At 39.5% G+C, this 16,991-nt stretch overlaps 1 protein-coding gene across 2 annotated transcripts in view; it reads left to right on the top strand.

The window, feature by feature from the left end:
• LOC146318937 (ryanodine receptor 1-like) overlaps window positions 1–16,991 on the top strand; it is a 64,611-nt gene that overhangs the window by 1,720 nt on the left and 45,900 nt on the right. For both annotated transcript variants that reach the window (XM_084731154.1, XM_084731156.1), the window contains exons 2-35: window positions 4,370–4,489; window positions 4,588–4,686; window positions 4,820–4,840; window positions 5,925–5,999; window positions 6,140–6,218; window positions 6,305–6,417; window positions 6,509–6,608; window positions 6,688–6,784; window positions 7,730–7,804; window positions 7,901–8,057; window positions 8,142–8,306; window positions 8,407–8,528; window positions 8,643–8,829; window positions 8,944–9,079; window positions 9,217–9,312; window positions 9,914–10,032; window positions 10,198–10,331; window positions 10,451–10,692; window positions 11,524–11,716; window positions 11,834–12,050; window positions 12,128–12,232; window positions 12,337–12,440; window positions 12,525–12,608; window positions 12,734–12,893; window positions 12,999–13,146; window positions 13,765–13,970; window positions 14,059–14,233; window positions 14,323–14,531; window positions 14,836–15,194; window positions 15,312–15,441; window positions 15,604–15,764; window positions 15,854–16,016; window positions 16,099–16,185; window positions 16,734–16,960. In XM_084731154.1, the coding sequence (XP_084587280.1) occupies window positions 4,370–4,489; window positions 4,588–4,686; window positions 4,820–4,840; window positions 5,925–5,999; window positions 6,140–6,218; window positions 6,305–6,417; window positions 6,509–6,608; window positions 6,688–6,784; window positions 7,730–7,804; window positions 7,901–8,057; window positions 8,142–8,306; window positions 8,407–8,528; window positions 8,643–8,829; window positions 8,944–9,079; window positions 9,217–9,312; window positions 9,914–10,032; window positions 10,198–10,331; window positions 10,451–10,692; window positions 11,524–11,716; window positions 11,834–12,050; window positions 12,128–12,232; window positions 12,337–12,440; window positions 12,525–12,608; window positions 12,734–12,893; window positions 12,999–13,146; window positions 13,765–13,970; window positions 14,059–14,233; window positions 14,323–14,531; window positions 14,836–15,194; window positions 15,312–15,441; window positions 15,604–15,764; window positions 15,854–16,016; window positions 16,099–16,185; window positions 16,734–16,960 (4,865 nt within the window). The remainder of the gene's footprint in view (window positions 1–4,369; window positions 4,490–4,587; window positions 4,687–4,819; window positions 4,841–5,924; window positions 6,000–6,139; window positions 6,219–6,304; window positions 6,418–6,508; window positions 6,609–6,687; window positions 6,785–7,729; window positions 7,805–7,900; window positions 8,058–8,141; window positions 8,307–8,406; window positions 8,529–8,642; window positions 8,830–8,943; window positions 9,080–9,216; window positions 9,313–9,913; window positions 10,033–10,197; window positions 10,332–10,450; window positions 10,693–11,523; window positions 11,717–11,833; window positions 12,051–12,127; window positions 12,233–12,336; window positions 12,441–12,524; window positions 12,609–12,733; window positions 12,894–12,998; window positions 13,147–13,764; window positions 13,971–14,058; window positions 14,234–14,322; window positions 14,532–14,835; window positions 15,195–15,311; window positions 15,442–15,603; window positions 15,765–15,853; window positions 16,017–16,098; window positions 16,186–16,733; window positions 16,961–16,991) is intronic.

Below are 16,991 nucleotides of genomic sequence, written 5' to 3'. Positions count from 1 at the left end.
ATCTAAGTGTAAGCCAGATACTGATTATCTATAGACTGCATTACATGCTTGAAACTCAGTTCCTTGAAAAGCAGATACTTGATTACAAGTTGTACATCCTGTGGTGAGAGTGTAGTCTTTTCGCGTAAAAAAACATTTACTTAATATTTTGATGAGTATATTTAAATTCAAGTGTCTTTCTTTTACATATTTGATCTAACAGTCACAAACATCTAAAAAAAAACACACATCTTTAGTTGTCATTGTCTCATGGCTTGAAATATGTTAAGTAAAATATGCTAACAATGTGTCATAAAGTTACTCTCAGTCTGTCGCTGTTCACCCTGAACTCAACTGAGTTCTATATTTACTGTGTGAGGCTTAGCAAGTTCAAAGCCTGGCCCATTTCAGCACCTGCTTACTTCAGTCCATGTGGGAACGGTTCTACTAAAGTAGGCTAGCACTGGCAGATGATGGCTTCAAAACATTTTGTCAGATCTCTTTATCATTGATCTTAAATGGCAAATTTCTGGCAAAACCTGGTGAAAGTTTGGATAAGCACCCAGCTGCTAGTCTCACGTTTTCATGATGACATCTGTCCTCCAGTCTGTCTGTCAGTCTGTCAGTCTATCTGCCTGCAGACACATTCCTGTGCACACAGCAACTTACACACAGAAATTTAATACTTACATGTGTCATATGGTATGTTAGGATTGTCAGTTTGTTGAGAGATCCCTGATATTTTGCTGAATAGTCTTTAAGGTGCCAAATGCACTGCATTTTTTTCTTCTCTTCCAATGGCTTTTATAAATTATTAGCAAACTACTGACTTGCCTTCAGAAGTGGGATGTAGTATAATTACTTTGTTGCTGTACTTAAGTACTGATTTCAGTTACTTGAGTATTTATACAACTTTTTATCTTACTCCCCACAGTTAAACACAGATATCTGTACTTTCTACTTCTTAAATTTTCAAAACAGGCTCATTACTTTTGTTTTGATGCATTTGAGACCATTCCTTGGTGTATTCATCTGTCTATGTCATGCACAAGAGACGTGATAAGATGAAAACAATGTAAGAGATTCAACATGACATATTACGAAAATGACCTAACAAGATGAAAAAACATAAAAAGATGAAAAACAATATAAAAGACATAACAGGACAAAAACAACGTAACAAGATGAAAAAGAGGTAAAAGATGAAAAAGACAAGACAAAAACAACATAAAATACCTCGGTCAAAAATGATGTAACAAGACGAAAACAACGTAACAAGACATAACAAGAGGAAAACAATATAAAAGATGCAACAAGACAAAACAGACAGATGGAGACTCAACCGTTGAGAAAAGTTGAAGTTCAGTTAGCTTTGCACAGAAACAAACTGTAGAAATGTCCTTCTTTTTGCTTTCATACTTTGAGTTCACGAGCCTGTATGTTTTTCACTTTTTCTTGCGTAAAGACGTTGAATCGGTACTAACACTTTTACTTTTACTAACAAGTTCTGTGCTTCTACTTGAGTAAAGAATATATATACTTTTGCAACCTCTGCTTGCCTTTTATCTCTACAGAATAGGATAGATATTACAGTTGTCCATGTATTCAGGATGTTAGATTGATGAAGAGGAAACAGACTCCATCTAATCTCCTTTACAGCACTGCAAACTTACAAACTGTTATACAAGCCCAATACAACTTCTCTTTAACTCATGCATGATATGGGTCATAGTGGTAGAACTGCATCACTGTACTCTACTGTGGCTTTAACTTGAAATCTCTGGTCCGTCTTGTCTTGAGTTTGCATTCTTTCGTCATCATTGCATGTGTTTCTGATCTAAATTGAACCCTCTTGGATGTAAATTTAAATGTGTTAACAACCTGTTTGTGCCTGTAGCAGTACTATGCATAGAGAGCTCACAGATCACAAAATCTTAACTTTGAACATACCTGTTAAGATAAAGAAATATCAATTTACAGACTTCCTTTTGTTTTACATACTGTCATTAGGGCTGGGTAATGTTTGAAAATGATGATACCAAAACCATTAAAGTGATACCAATTCCAATGGAGTTCTTCATCCAGTACCTGTTTTCAAAGGTCTTTCTTGAAGAAGAACACTTCCAGTTATTGGCTGTGAGTAAAATTATATTTATATTAGTTAGTCTTATTTTCAAAAGCAGTTTACGTCTGTCATCTAAGAGTTGTTCAAATCTTCAAACCTATCAGCAGTTTATATTTGACGGAATCTGCAAGTTGCAGCTTCAAAAAACACTAAACTAAATTAAATTATATAATACAATAGTTAAACTGAGTAGACATTCAATTAACAACCTGTTGTTTGTGCATTTTTTTTTCTTTTTTTGAAATTGTTTGTTGGGTTTTTCAAGAACACATAGTTGTGTCATCAAGGCATTTATATGGAGTGACAATTGACATAACCTATTGCTAAACACCAGCGTACAAAGTCTGAGAAAACTAAGATGACACAGCCATAAATAAATAAAAATGCAAAAACAAATAAACAAAAAACATGACATGACCTGTGTTACTGGCATGAGCATTGATTAAGGATTTGAATAAACCAGAAGCATTTGCGAATAGAAATGCAAACAGCTGAGCATGAAGTTTTGATCTGAGCTGACTCAAAGTGCGTTTTTGAATATTCCTCTCTTCAGCAAGCTGACTAATTGCATTATCGAGTCAGTGCAATGTAGGCCATTTTTTTCCCCCCCTGGCCGTCAAATCCTAAATATCTGTTGCTTTCCAGAATGGGATGTGTGAACAGCAGGTGCAGCAGCCTGAAATAGAGAGCTGAGGGGGGGGAGTGGCTGGTGTCATGGAGCCAGAGAGCTGGGCCAGTAACAGAAAGAGAAATACATTAACAGGACAGAAACAAGTGAAGGTTAGGAGAGGTTGTGTAAGAATGCTGCTGTTTTTTTCAGGTTTCTGTTATTTGTGCACTGTCTCGAGGTTCTGTTGTTTATGTCCATGAAGTTATGTTTGTGATTTAAAAAAATTCTCATTTGTGTAATGAGATAAGGCCAAAATATCTACACTTTCTGTGTTCCTTTGTTAACTGCTTCCTTGGTATGTAGCCAGCTTTAGATTAATTTAGCTTATAACACCCTTCGTAAGCCTAGACACAGAAGGGGTCATGTGGATGTGACCTAAGAGTCATAAAAGACAAGTTTAAAGTCAAAATGAGATGAGAAATGCCTTTTAAACCCTAAATATCCCCCAAAAAGCTGAAAATCAATTTCTTCATATTCCTAAATGAAAATAAAATGTTTTCTTCCTGTAAAACAAATTGTGACGGTCCTTCTCTCTGGATTTCTCTTCCACATGAACTACAGTCTGCTACAACAGGGTTCTCTTTTAAAAGCAAACTAAAAGCGTATGTTTTTTCGCAAACTTTTAGTTTAGGTTTTTAAGTGTGTTTCTATTTGTTTTAGGAATTTGTATTATTGTTATTATCTCCCTTTTTAAGAATAATGATAATAATAATTATATTATTGTATTTGTTTTTATGTTCTGCTTGTTTTTGTATATGTAGTACTTTATTATCTTATGTTATTTTATGTTTGTCATGTATGATGTATCTTGAAGCAAGTAGGGTTTATGTTTGTCGAATGAAATGTGCTGTATAAATAAAGTTGACTTGACTTGACTTCAACTTTCCTCCTAATGTTATATCCCATCTGACTATTCTGTTTCACTCACTCAACATCACAACCCAGCTGGTAGATACTCTTGACAAAAGACGAAAGATCCACTCACTGTGGTGTAGCTCCCAGCAATTTTAATGCAAAGAGTTTTCTGTTTAACAGAGATCTTCATCAGACGTTGTGAAATCACCATCACAAAGCAGAACAAGCAATATATAGACACAAGCACAGGTGACTGAGATCTGTTGATCTATTCTCAAGTGTGAACAGTCTCATGTTTCCACATGGAGGGCAAAACATGTTTCGTTGAAAAGGGCAAAAGAACAAGAAACATCAAGATCAGTACTGTAAAGGCACGTATTTAAAGTAATACATTGAAAATTGACCAAGTTTCTGGGAATGACTGTGCTAACCCATGAAATGTAAGAGGCATAATGTAATCTAAGCTTTGCAGAATTCATTACAGGGAAACTCCACCGATCACATCAAAGTCTGTTTGCAGGTCATGGAGAGATCTAGTACAGCATATGTGAAAAAGAGCTGTCAGAAGCCTTTTGTGTCTCCAGAGGGATCCATACGAAGTCTAATAGATTACGCTTATTATGACAACAAGTTTGCCTGAGAGTTTTGTTGCATGTCAGTCCCTGTTTCTCGTGTTTTCAGGCAAAAATACCCCTGAAAAAACCCTCCATCCTCACTCTGGACTTGTTTTGTCTTCGCAGGATGACCAGGTGGTGCTGCAGTGCACTGCTTCCATTCTCAAGGAGCAGATCAAGCTGTGTCTGTCATGTGAGGCATTTGGGAACCGTCTGTGTTTCCTTGAGACCACTTCGAACGCTCAGGTAGTGAGAGGACACGGTGCTTAATGCCTTTTTATCTACTTCCTGTGAGAAATTTATTGCTACTAGTCTCCAGGTTTACTGGTTGCTCTGTGTCTCAGAATGTACCTCCAGACCTGGCTATCTGCTGCTTCATTTTGGAGCAGTCCCTGTCTGTGCGGGCGTTGCAGGAGATGCTGTCCAACTCCTCTGTGGATGAAGTAAGACACAATTAGCAGCCTGTGACATAATAAACAAATGCAGTGTATTTTTCATTCAGTAACTGATGCTGATGTTGTTTCCCCTCTGACTTGATGCCACATGCTCCTTCACTCTCTCGCCTGCCAACAATAGGCTGTCGATCTGGACAAATGGGTATGTTTGCTCACGCTCCCCTGTCACTGTCCCATTAAATGTCTGTCCACTGCTTCAGCCTGGAAGCTTGTGTCATAACTGCATAGCATCTTCTTTTCAAAACCTCATTAGTTGAGCAGCTTAGCTTAAAATACCACAGCTGATTAATGTCAGTCATCTTAGGTAAACCTCAAGTTTTTTTAACATCCAGGAAATAAATAACAATAACAGACAGTGAATATGAAATATATGAAAAACAGTAATGATGACATTACATAATGACAAAAATATTTGAAGTAGTTGCTATTTTTATATGTTCTTTCTCATTTAGACTTTGCAATTTAGTTATTGTTTTGCTTATTTACTTAATCTGTTCTGAGTTTTTGTTTCCTTTCACTTACATTGGCTTTACAATAATAAGACATGATTGTATTTTTTTTTTTATTACTCCTATTGCCCTAAGCCAGGGGTGCCAAACATGTGTCAAATGAGCCAATACTGGCCTGCCAAATGGTTCTGTTTGGCCCACTGGATCACTTTGCATAGTGTGAAAATTGTAGAGAAGTCACTCTGCACTGCTTTTCCTGAGTTGTCCTATGTCATGTAGGGACTGCTGGTGGAAAATATCCTTGTCAAAAAGTAGAAGTGGACACAGGGTGTCAGGTTTCCTGACACAAATGGAACAGTTCCTATTTATTTACAGGGGCAGATGTGAAGCCAGTGTGCTTGGTGTGTTCACAGTACCTTTCAGTGCCCAAGGAATATAATATTTGGTGCCACTATTAGACTAATCAAAAATACAAGAACAACTGTGAATGGAGAAGATACAGGAATTGGATTTGAGGAAACAACGGCGTGTTTTTAGCCATAGCTGAGAAATCAGAATTTTGTGTTCAGAATGTAGACGTGTTATTTATAGGTTATTATGCAGTGGTTTTACTGGCCTGGGCCACCTGAGATCCAGTTGGGCTGCATGTGGCACATGAACTAAAATATGCTTGACACCCCTGATCTAAGGACATGCTTTGAGTCTGTAGACTTGACCTACTGTTATTTTGATCTTGTCAACTTTGAATATGACAACGTCATTATTTCTTTCTTCCAGTCATCACAAGGTGGGGGTCACCGAACCCTGCTGTACGGACATGCCATCCTCCTAAAGCACACTCACTCAAGTATGGTGAGTACATTTACAGTTGCTGCTCTGTCCTGTCCTCTCCTCTAAGCACCAGTTCTCATCAATATCTATTATTCTTTAAGTTGTTTGGAGTTCACGTCATCTCACAACACTAATTTGTTTTCCCTCTCTTTATGTCACAGTACTTGAGCTGTTTGACTACTTCGCGCTCACTGACAGACAAGTTGGCTTTTGATGTGGGCTTGCAGGAAGACTCCACAGGTGCTCCACCGTGCATTTCACTGCATATTATGTCCAGTACACACCAATGTAGACTTCTGTCTTCTAAATCTGTTCTTCTGTCACAGGGGAGGCCTGCTGGTGGACCATCCATCCAGCCTCTAAGCAAAGGTCTGAAGGTGAGAAGGTCAGGGTGGGAGATGACCTCATTCTCGTCAGTGTTTCTTCAGAGCGATACCTGGTAAACATGATTTTATTTACTTGCACCATAACTGACAATTTGTTGCACATTAATCCCACCAATATTACCACCTGCACTCTTTTTTTTTCAGCATCTGTCCTATGCCAGCGGTGACTTGATGGTAGATGCCTCCTTCATGCAAACACTATGGACCATGACCCCTGTGATGTCTGGATGTGAGCTCGCTGAAGGTCTGTAATTTTGTTCTATTTTGTCCTTTTTTGGTCCAAAATGTGCGCGTGCACTTGAAACATAAGTCTTTTCCCGTAGGTTTTCTGACTGGAGGGTACGTGCTAAGGCTGTTCCACGGTCACATGGACGAGTGTTTGGCAATCCCAGGAGCTGACCAAGGGGACGACCAGCGCAGGTGACCAATATCTGTATTTCCTGTACATGCTATCAAATATTATACAACAGGAAGTTGTGACCAAGCAATCTAACTGGTCATTACATTTAGAATGTGCTCATGAAGTAAAAAATATTACTCGCCTAGAAGGAGGATGTTTTCGAACCATTTTTATTCATGAAAATAAATCACGAACCACAATGAGACTGTGATAGACCATAACCTCCTGTTACTATTTCTTGAATATAATTTATAGTGCTATTAGATTGCTGCAGACTGCCCCTTTTAACAGGGTTGTGGGGGTTACTTTAAAAATGTATTTGGATACACTTACTAATTACTTCTTAATAAATGTAGTCATTAGCATAGTCCAAGTATCACAGTATTAATGTAATGTAAAACTGCTGGCGTTTCACAGGAAAATGCTATTGCAGAATCTCACCAAAAAAATGTAAGTAAAAGGTGACCAGTTTTCAAATGTTCGAAGACAACTGAAGAAAAAAAAAAGGCACAAAATTCCTTCATACTGCTCATCAAGTAGATAGTGGCTGAATTTTCAATTTTGGGTGAACTATCCCTTTAAGTACATATTTTTATGTTATAAAATGTGTATGTTGTGACGTGTTATTAATGTTCTAATATTTATACAATAATTAATGTATACTTAAAATAATGGACTATGCTAAGTGTTCGATTACAGTTACTTTTTTCAGTTTTTAGTGAGCATGAGTATAAAAGATTTGGACAACAAGGTCCTAATAAGTTACAGAGAAGTCTGTGGAGGTCTGTCTTGATGTTGCAGTCAATGTTTAAATAAACTACTCTGAGTAGTTTTTGAGAAGAATATATTTACTGTAGTTGAATAAAATAGAAGGTGCAAAATAAATTAACATGTTTTCAAATTTGACAGCCTTAAATTTTCTAATACATGTTGCACATCATTGACTGGTCTATTATTTGTTTCAGAGTTGCTCATTATGAAGGCGGTGCTGTTTGCAGTCATGCTCGATCATTATGGAGACTTGAGCCACTACGTATCGCGTGAGTGTCTTGATTCATTGCATTTAACAACATGTGTACTGCAGTCTTTCACTCTCAGAGAAATGTTGATGCTCATCCCTTTGTGTCTGTTGGTAGTTGGAGCGGAGGTCACATTAAATGGGGCCAGTCTTTCCGGATACGTCACATAACAACAGGCAGATACCTCTGTCTGGATGAAGAGAAAGGACTGCTGTTGGTGGACGCGGAGAAGGCGAATTCCAAGATGTCCGCCTTTTGCTTCAGAATTTCAAAGGTCATTCAAAGTCAGCTTTGCCGGCATTGTGTTTGAGACCTGAGTGTACAGCATAAAGATTCTTACTTTTTATTGAAACTACAGGAGAAAATTGAAGTAACCCAGAAGCGAGATGTGGAAGGCATGGGCACGCCTGAGATCAAATATGGAGAGTCCATGTGCTTCGTACAGCACGTTTCATCTGGCCTCTGGCTCACATATGCTGCTGTTGATGCCAAATCTGCCCGTCTGGGACCTCTAAAGAGAAAGGTAAAGCAGACGTCAAGATGATCGGCAAAATACAGAGCTATGTCTGTATTAGTGTTGAGTGCATACTTGTGTTTTAACAGCACCTGTGTTAAATTCTTAGGCCATACTCCATAAAGAAGGACATATGGATGATGCACTGACAGTGGCTCGATCTCAGACTGAAGAGTCCCAGGCTGCCAGAATGATTTACAGCACAACCGGCCTCTTCAACCAGTTCATCAAGTACTACTGCTTCCGTTCTATTTTATTCCTATCTTTGCCAATAGCGATGTTTTTGTTTTTTAGATACATGACGCTGGTTGTTTTATTTTTATCATGCTGTTTTAATGTATTCAGAGGTCTTGATGCCCTGAGTGGGAAAAATAAATCTGCCAACCCCCCATCTCTGCCCATGGACACGGTGGTCCTCACCCTGCAGGACCTCATCTTTTACTTCCGACCCCCCGAGGAGGAGCTCGAGCACGAGGACAAACAGTTCAAGCTGCGCTCGCTCAAGAACAGACAGAACCTCTTCCAGGAAGAGGTTGGTCCATCTGATGAGGAATGATGCGGGATGTGTGACAGCTGCATGTTTGTCATTTATCTCCATTCAGTATTTTTACTTCAGTTGTCTATATGTTTCTGTTGTTTTTAACAGGGAATGATTACTCATGTCTTGGACTGTGTCGATCGGCTCAATGTCTACAACACAGCAGCCCACTTCTCAGAGTATGCTGGGGAAGAAGCTGCAGAGTCGTGGAAGGAGATAGTAAATTTGCTATATGAATTGCTGGGTATGCCCATTTAGTGATTTGTTTTATGCTTTCAATATGATTTTAGATTTGCCGTTTATGTTCCCCATATCTGACCACCTTTTTGTTTGTGAATACAGTGAATTAACAGTCTTCTCTGCTTCTCTTCTTTTATGAAGCTTCTTTGATCAGAGGTAACCGTGCCAACTGTGCCCTGTTCTGTGATAACCTCGACTGGCTGGTCAGTAAATTGGATCGTTTGGAGGCATCTTCAGGTATAAATAGACATATAGAAGCTCATTTAAATGCGCAATGTACGTTTTGTTTCTTGTTTGTTTTCTCCAAAAGCCAACATATAGTACACTTACCACCTAACAGTGACAGTGCTGAAAACTGCGCCCCCCCCAGCAGACAACAGGAAACACCGTGTCATTTGCCCTGTCATTTGACGTACTTATTACAAACAGCTTACACACAGGGATAAAAAAATGACAAGAACATCTGGCAATATGATGCAGTTTAAACGTATATTCCTGAATGCCTGTCACCATGATTAGAGTATCAATTTACCATGCAGTATATTGACATGACCTTAATAATCTTTGTTGCCCGTTGTGTATGTTTACATAAGTTTTTTTCTACTAATATAATGCTTGGGCACAGCACTTAAGTGTTTTTAAGGATATTTAAACTATTTTTTTTTCACATTCAACGATGTGAAGCTTGTAAAGCTTTGTAATGTCTGTGCTGATGAGGTATTGTACCGTGTTCCTCTTGTTTCCCAAGGTGTATTTTACCGTATTGTGCTTTCCCACCATAACATGTAAACACATACTGCTAATGTTTCTGTATTTATTTAATGTCATATTTTTGCAGGAATCCTGGAGGTGTTGTATTGTGTTCTGATTGAGAGTCCAGAGGTGCTGAATATCATCCAGGAGAATCACATCAAATCAATCATCTCTCTGCTGGATAAACATGGACGCAATCATAAGGTCAGGAGCATGTAACACTGTTTGCATGTTAGTAAAACCTGAGACATCTGAGCTGATTGTAGTTTTTATTATTCTTTAATATGTAAATCATCATAATGTATAAAATCTTAAGCTAAAAGGCAGCACAAGAACAATCTTCATGGTGTTTCTGTCTTTTTTTGTCAGGTCTTGGATGTGCTCTGCTCTCTCTGTGTGTGTAATGGGGTGGCTGTGAGGTCAAATCAAAATCTCATCACAGAGAATCTGCTTCCAGGTCGTGACCTCCTGCTTCAAACCAACATTATCAATTATGTAACCAGGTGAGTTACTTTGTACATGCACACTTCAGTACAAACTGAAAATGCTTCCTCCTGTACTGAAGCTTAGTTATCCAAACATCTGCTCTGAGTTATCTATTTGTTTTGTACTCCTACTTTAGTATGAGACCCAACATTTTCCTTGGAACATGTGAAGGATCCACTCAGTATAAGAAGTGGTATTTTGAGGTAATGGTGGACCACGTGGAGCCATTCCTTACAGCTCAGCCGTATCACCTGCGTGTCGGGTGGGCTCTGACAGAGGGCTACAGTCCTTACCCTGGAGGAGGGGAAGGCTGGGGGGGCAACGGGGTTGGAGATGACCTCTACTCCTATGGTTTTGACGGGCTTAACCTCTGGTCAGGTAACATTAACATGGTGTGACTTAGAAGTAGTCTTTTGCATGCATTTGGCCAGCACCAACACCATTGCCATTGATTTTGACATTATTATTATTTCCAAGAACATATCTGTTATTATAGTTCTGTATTCTTTATTAGTATTTATTTCTATTTTGTTTTTAATTTTTGTTTTCAGTTAATTTCTAGAGTGGATTTGCTTGTGTCAGTTTAGTTGTTCTCATTTAAAAATGTTTAGTGTTGTGCATTAGTTTCAGTATTAGTTTTAGGTTGGTTTTTGAAAATAAAATATGGGGGCAATTTGTCAGGGGCAAGATTTAACAGGTTCAGAACAGGTACTACAATACAAACACAACACTTTGTGAAAGACTCTCTGTTATGTAGACTGCACCAATGTCTCCTCATACTTGTTTTTTTAAAACAAATTTGACCAAACTGACAAAAACTAAAACTATCTACATATATGTGTATGTATTTTTTATTGTAGTTAGTTTTGTATGTACACAATATTGATCCAGTTAGTGTTTGTTTTGTCTGTAGTTTAGTTTTTATCTTCATTTCAGTTGGCTAAAATGTTTTTTTCACACATTTTAGTTTAGTTTTAAGTTAATATAATATATAATAATCTTGGAAGATATACATGTAATACATATTCACATACATCTAATACCTTTATGTAAGTCTGTATCTGTATTCCTTTTAGTGAATTTGAGCTTATGCTTTGTGGCCATATCACTTACGTTTTCCTACATGATTCTCATAAGTTATACAGCTAAACTCCTTAAGATTTGATTTATGTTGTCAGACATGTTCATTTGTGTCCTATGTGTCCATAGGACGTGTTCTGCGTCATGTTGCCACACCTAATCAGCACGTCCTGGCAGCAGAGGACGTGGTCAGCTGCTGTTTGGATCTGAGTGTGCCCAGTATTTCCTTTCGTATCAATGGGCATCCTGTTCAGGGCATGTTTGAGAACTTCAACTTGGATGGACTTTTCTTCCCGGTTGTCAGCTTCTCTGCAGGCATCACGTAGGACATTATAAATCAGAATTATTATTAATAATTATTATATTTTTTTTTCCTTTAATATAAGTTAGTTATAGTTATGACATGAGATTAATCTCAATTTCATACTCTAACTACCAGGTTGAGATTTCTTCTTGGAGGGCGTCATGGCGATTTCAAGTTCCTCCCACCTCCAGGCTATGCTCCGTGCTATGAAGCAGTGCTTCCCAGGGACCGCTTGCGGATCGAGCCCATCAAGGAGTATAAACATGATTTCAATGGCGTCCGCAACCTGTTGGGTCCAACTCAGTCCCTCTCACATACAGCCTTCACACCATGCCCTGTGGACACTATACAGGTAAAATCTTATTTCCTTATCCAATCCTCTTTTTCATCTTCATCTTTTCCACTGCACTGAATTTATTGTTCCTTCAGATTGTACTTCCTCCTCATTTGGAGCGCATTCGAGAGAAGCTTGCAGAAAACAGCCATGAGTTATGGGCTGTTACTCGCATTGAGCAAGGGTGGACCTATGGACCAGTGAGTATTTTCAAAATCAGTCATCTTTCTCATATAAAATATAGTTGTACAATACAAACAATTCCCTTAAAAAATCTTTGATCTTTTTTTGAATCAACGTCAAGTTTCGTGATGACAACAAGAAGCTGCACCCCTGCCTGGTGGATTTCCAGAGTCTGCCTGAACCAGAGAAGAACTACAATTTAGCAATGTCAGGAGAGACACTCAAGTAAGTTAGTGCCTTTGCTTAATTTACAGCCCTGTGCTTTTAGTCTCTTTGTGTTTCTAATGCCACATGTAAATTATTTCAAAGGACTCTGCTGGCACTTGGCTGTCATGTGGGGATGGGAGACGAGAAAGCAGAGGAGAATCTGAAGAGGACCAAACTCCCCAAAACGTGAGCTACAAGGCATTTCATTAATTTTTATTAATTTTAATTACTTCTCTTTTATCATGTTTACTGGTAACTGCTTTGTGAAAGCTCTCCAGGACCCATTCTGACCACAGAGCATTGTTTGTTAGTTACATGCAGAGTAGTGGATATAAACCAGCCCCTCTGGATCTCAACCACGTCAAGCTGACTCCTAATCAAAACACTCTAGTGGAGAGACTGGCAGAAAATGGACACAATGTGTGGGCGAGAGACCGGGTTCGCCAGGGCTGGACATACAGTATTGTGCAGGTACCACCCTTCCATCCTTATGATAATAATTAGTAGGTGTAGATATTTTTATGGACAAGTTAATTCTGTTACATATTTCTTGTTTGGTATTGTTTTCTTGCATAGGATATAATGAACAAGCGCAACCCCCGCCTGGTTCCTTACAACCTCCTGGATGAGAAGACTAAAAAGACCAACAGAGACACAGTTTGCGCAGCTGTTCGCACTCTCATTGGCTATGGTTACAACATAGAACCACCTGACCAGGAGAGCAGTAAGTTTGCACTGCTATCTACAAAGGGAACAGCAGGAATATTTGTAGTCCAACAAGAGTTTTTATTAAAAACTAGTGTTCCCATGGGTGCTAGAAATCCTTGAAAATATTTGAATTTTAATATGGTGTTTTCAAGGTTTGAAAAATGCTTAGATAAAATGCTTGAAACTGCTTGAAAGTCTAACTGCATTCCAATATTTTTAGGGGTAGCCAAGTAGATTATTTTAGTGCTTTAGGTTGAGTCTACCACTTGTATTCTGGTTCCATTTGCCATATGATTGTTTTATATTAGCACAGTTATATATTAGGTTACATATGATGCCAAGTCTACTGACAGACAGATGACACATTTTAAAACATGGAACTTTTTGTGTTTTCCTTTAATTTGTCACCCTGTTGTAGAATGTTATTATGAAACATGAATTTGGTTGTTTATAGCATAACAAGTGAAATAATCAATTTGCCAGAGCTTTAAGGTGCTGGAAAAACTTGACAATTCACCTTGAAAATGTTTGAACAGTGCTTGAATTCGACTCTTGAAAAAGTGTAGAAACCCTCTACAGGTCTTTTATGAATTTATAAGCTTCAGTGCTCATTACTGTGTTTGTGTTACTGTAGGCGGTGATGGACCAGGCAGCTCCTGTGGACATAAGATCAGAGTGTTCAGAGCGGAGAAATCGTACGCTGTCACACAGGGGAAATGGTACTTTGAGTTTGAGGCCGTGACAGTCGGGGAGATGAGGGTCGGCTGGGCCAGGCCCTCTGTTCGTGCTGACACTGAACTTGGTGCAGATGAGTTGGCGTACGTCTTCAATGGCTTCAAGGTGGGAGTGAGACCTAGTTCACGTGTTTGTGAAAAATTCCAAAGCCTCTGTAATACAAAACACTTAAGTTAACAGTTTTCTTTTTCAGGCCCAACGTTGGCATGTGGGAAACGAGCCATTTGGTCGTCAGTGGCAATCTGGTGATGTGGTGGGTTGCATGATTGACCTCACAGAGATGAACATCATGTTTACACTCAATGGAGAAATGTTGATCAGTGACTCAGGCTCAGAGATGGCCTTTAAGGATATCGAGATAGGAGAGGGTAAGCACAGTAACAACTAGTAGCAAATGAAGCTCTCGGGTAACGATGTGTGGGTTTGAGTTTCTGATGCGTTGTTTGAAAATCCATAGGCTTCATACCTGTGTGCAGTCTGGGCCTGTCCCAGGTCGGCAGGATCAACTTGGGTCAGAATGTCAGCAGTCTTCGTTACTTCACCATCTGTGGCTTGCAGGAAGGATTTGAACCCTTTGCTATCAACATGAAAAGAGACATTACCATGTGGTTTAGCAAGAGCCTACCCCAGTACATCAATGTGCCGACTGATCACCCCCACATGGAGGTATTGTGAATTACTTGTGTCAGAGTTACAATGATTAAAGTGGAAGTTCACCCCAAAACTGAAAAATACATATTTTTCCTTCTATCTCTGTAGTACTATTTATGCATCTAGATTGTTGTTGCTGAGTTTAGGAGATAGTGGCTGCTCAAGATGTCTGCCTATTCTTGAATATAATGATGTTGAATGGCATAAATAATAAGTCCTGTGCCTGTCTTTTGTTTTTGTTTTTGATTCTGGGGTGAACTGTCCTTTTAAGTTCATAATTTCTAGATCACCACCTGACTCTCTTTCCTTTATGCTCTAGGTGTCCCGGGTTGATGGGACAGTGGACACTCCTCCTTGTCTCAAAGTGACCCACAAGACATTTGGATCTCAGAACGCCAACACAGATCTGCTGTTCCTTCGACTCAGCATGCCAGTTGAGTTTCATGAAACCTTTAAAGTCCCAGCAGGCACCACCCTCCTTACTCGCGCCCTGACCATCCCTGAGGATGAGGTGTTGGAGGTGGATCCAGACTCTGACTTTGAAATACTCAAAAAGTCAGCAACTCGCAAGGAGCAGGAGGAGGAGAAGAAAGAGCCCTCCGTGCCTAAAGAGACTCCCGCCATTAAAAATGGAGAGAATGAGAAGGACGCCTCAACTGAGAAAAGCAAGAAGAAAGGGTTTGTGATGGTTTGATTCATCTAGAGTGACTTGAGAAGGGGTGTGCAGGAGGGTACAGCTTGGATACTGTGTTTCTATTTTCATGTACAGTGAGTAATTGCAGCTGTTATTTACAGATTCCTTTTCAAGGCCAAGAAGGCTGCATTGATAACTCCACCCCCTGTTGTTCCCACCATGCCCCGCTTAGTGGAGGACGTGGTGCCAGATGACAGGGATGACGTCGACATCATCCTCAACACCACCACAGTAAGACCATGAGTTATATTTATATAGTTGTCATATACTACGAACATGATGAACATTTGTTTTTATTGGGGCTTAAATTGGTAATTGTGGATACAGTATTTTATCAAATAATTTTTCATATTAATTTTTGTTTATTTCCCACCCACCCCCTTCCTTTATCAGTACTATTATTCTGTACGAGTGTTTGCGGGGCAGGAGCCCAGTGGCGTGTGGGTAGGCTGGATCACACCTGACTATCACCAGTATGACCCTCATTTTGACCTCAGCAAAGTGAGAAATGTGACAGTCACTGTCGGTGATGACAAAGGCAACATTCATGACAGGTAAAAACAAAAACTGTGTGCTTTCATTTTAAACAACAAATATAAAATGAACAAAATAAATATTGTGGTGTTTCTTCCGTCTCGCTCAGTATAAAACGCAGTAACTGCTACATGGTTTGCGGAGGTGAGTTCAGCAGCTCTCAGCAGACCCGAGTCAGTCAGGAGGATTTTGTGATTGGCTGTCTCATTGATTTGGACACCGGACTCATGACTTTCACTGCTAATGGAAAAGAGATAAACACCTTTTACCAGGTCAGTTTTAGTCTTGCACTCTTACAGTTCCTTACAAAATGTTGAATATTTAATGCACTCATGTTATGTTTCCTTTTTACAGGTGGAACCCAACACAAAACTGTTCCCAGCTGTCTTTGTCCTTCCTTCCAGTCAGAATATGATTCAGTTTGAACTAGGCAAGCTCAAGGTCAGTCACAGAGAATTTCAGTCTGCGTCTCCACAAAAGTAAAACTAGAATCGGTCCTTTGCTTATCCCCACCTCCTTAGTTACTGTTGCTATGCCTGTCAAGCTATTCATTCTTGCATACCTACATATATAATAATATACACGTTCACCCGATTTCATTCAGAATTTAATTAATTATCTGTATATAAGTTGTAGTTTCTGTGTATTATGAAGGAACTACAACTCTTTGTTGTACAGCCCTAACACTTGCAGCTTAAGTTAGAGCAGAGACAAAGATAAAATTTGATACTTACATACCTCACGTTTGCTCCTGTGTTTTAGGGCTTTGAAGACTGCAAAAAAGACACCACCCTCTAAATTCATGAAACCCACAGTATAACTATTCTTAGAGCCCCATGTTCGCTGGCTCAACATTTAGAGAAATGCAAAGCTTGAGAGGTCTGCAGGGCTTTAGTTATGGTTGCTAATCTATGATGGGGCAGTTGCTGTTCAAAGGACAAATTGTCTTCTGTATTACATAATTTGCCCTTGTTTTCTTGTCTTGCTAGAACATTATGCCCATCTCTGCCGCCATGTTCCGGAGTGAACGCAAGAACCCTGTGCCCCAGTGCCCTCCTAGACTGGATGTCCAGATGTTAACCCCAGTCATCTGGAGCCGCATGCCCAACCACTTCCTGGCTCCAGAGACGGGGCGTGTTAGTGAGAGATTGGGCTGGGTGGTGCAGTGTCAGGAGCCACTCACCATGATGGCCCTCCACATCCCGGAGGAGAACAGGTCAGAGCCGCATCACTCTGCATTTATCTGC

The sequence above is a fragment of the Lutjanus erythropterus genome, chromosome 11, assembly GCF_056507025.1.
Source record: "Lutjanus erythropterus isolate fLutEry1 chromosome 11, fLutEry1.hap2, whole genome shotgun sequence".
Taxonomy (NCBI): Eukaryota; Metazoa; Chordata; class Actinopteri; order Lutjaniformes; family Lutjanidae; genus Lutjanus; species Lutjanus erythropterus.
The sequence above is the reverse complement of the archived record's forward strand: the minus strand, read 5'-3'. Positions and strand labels throughout refer to the sequence as shown.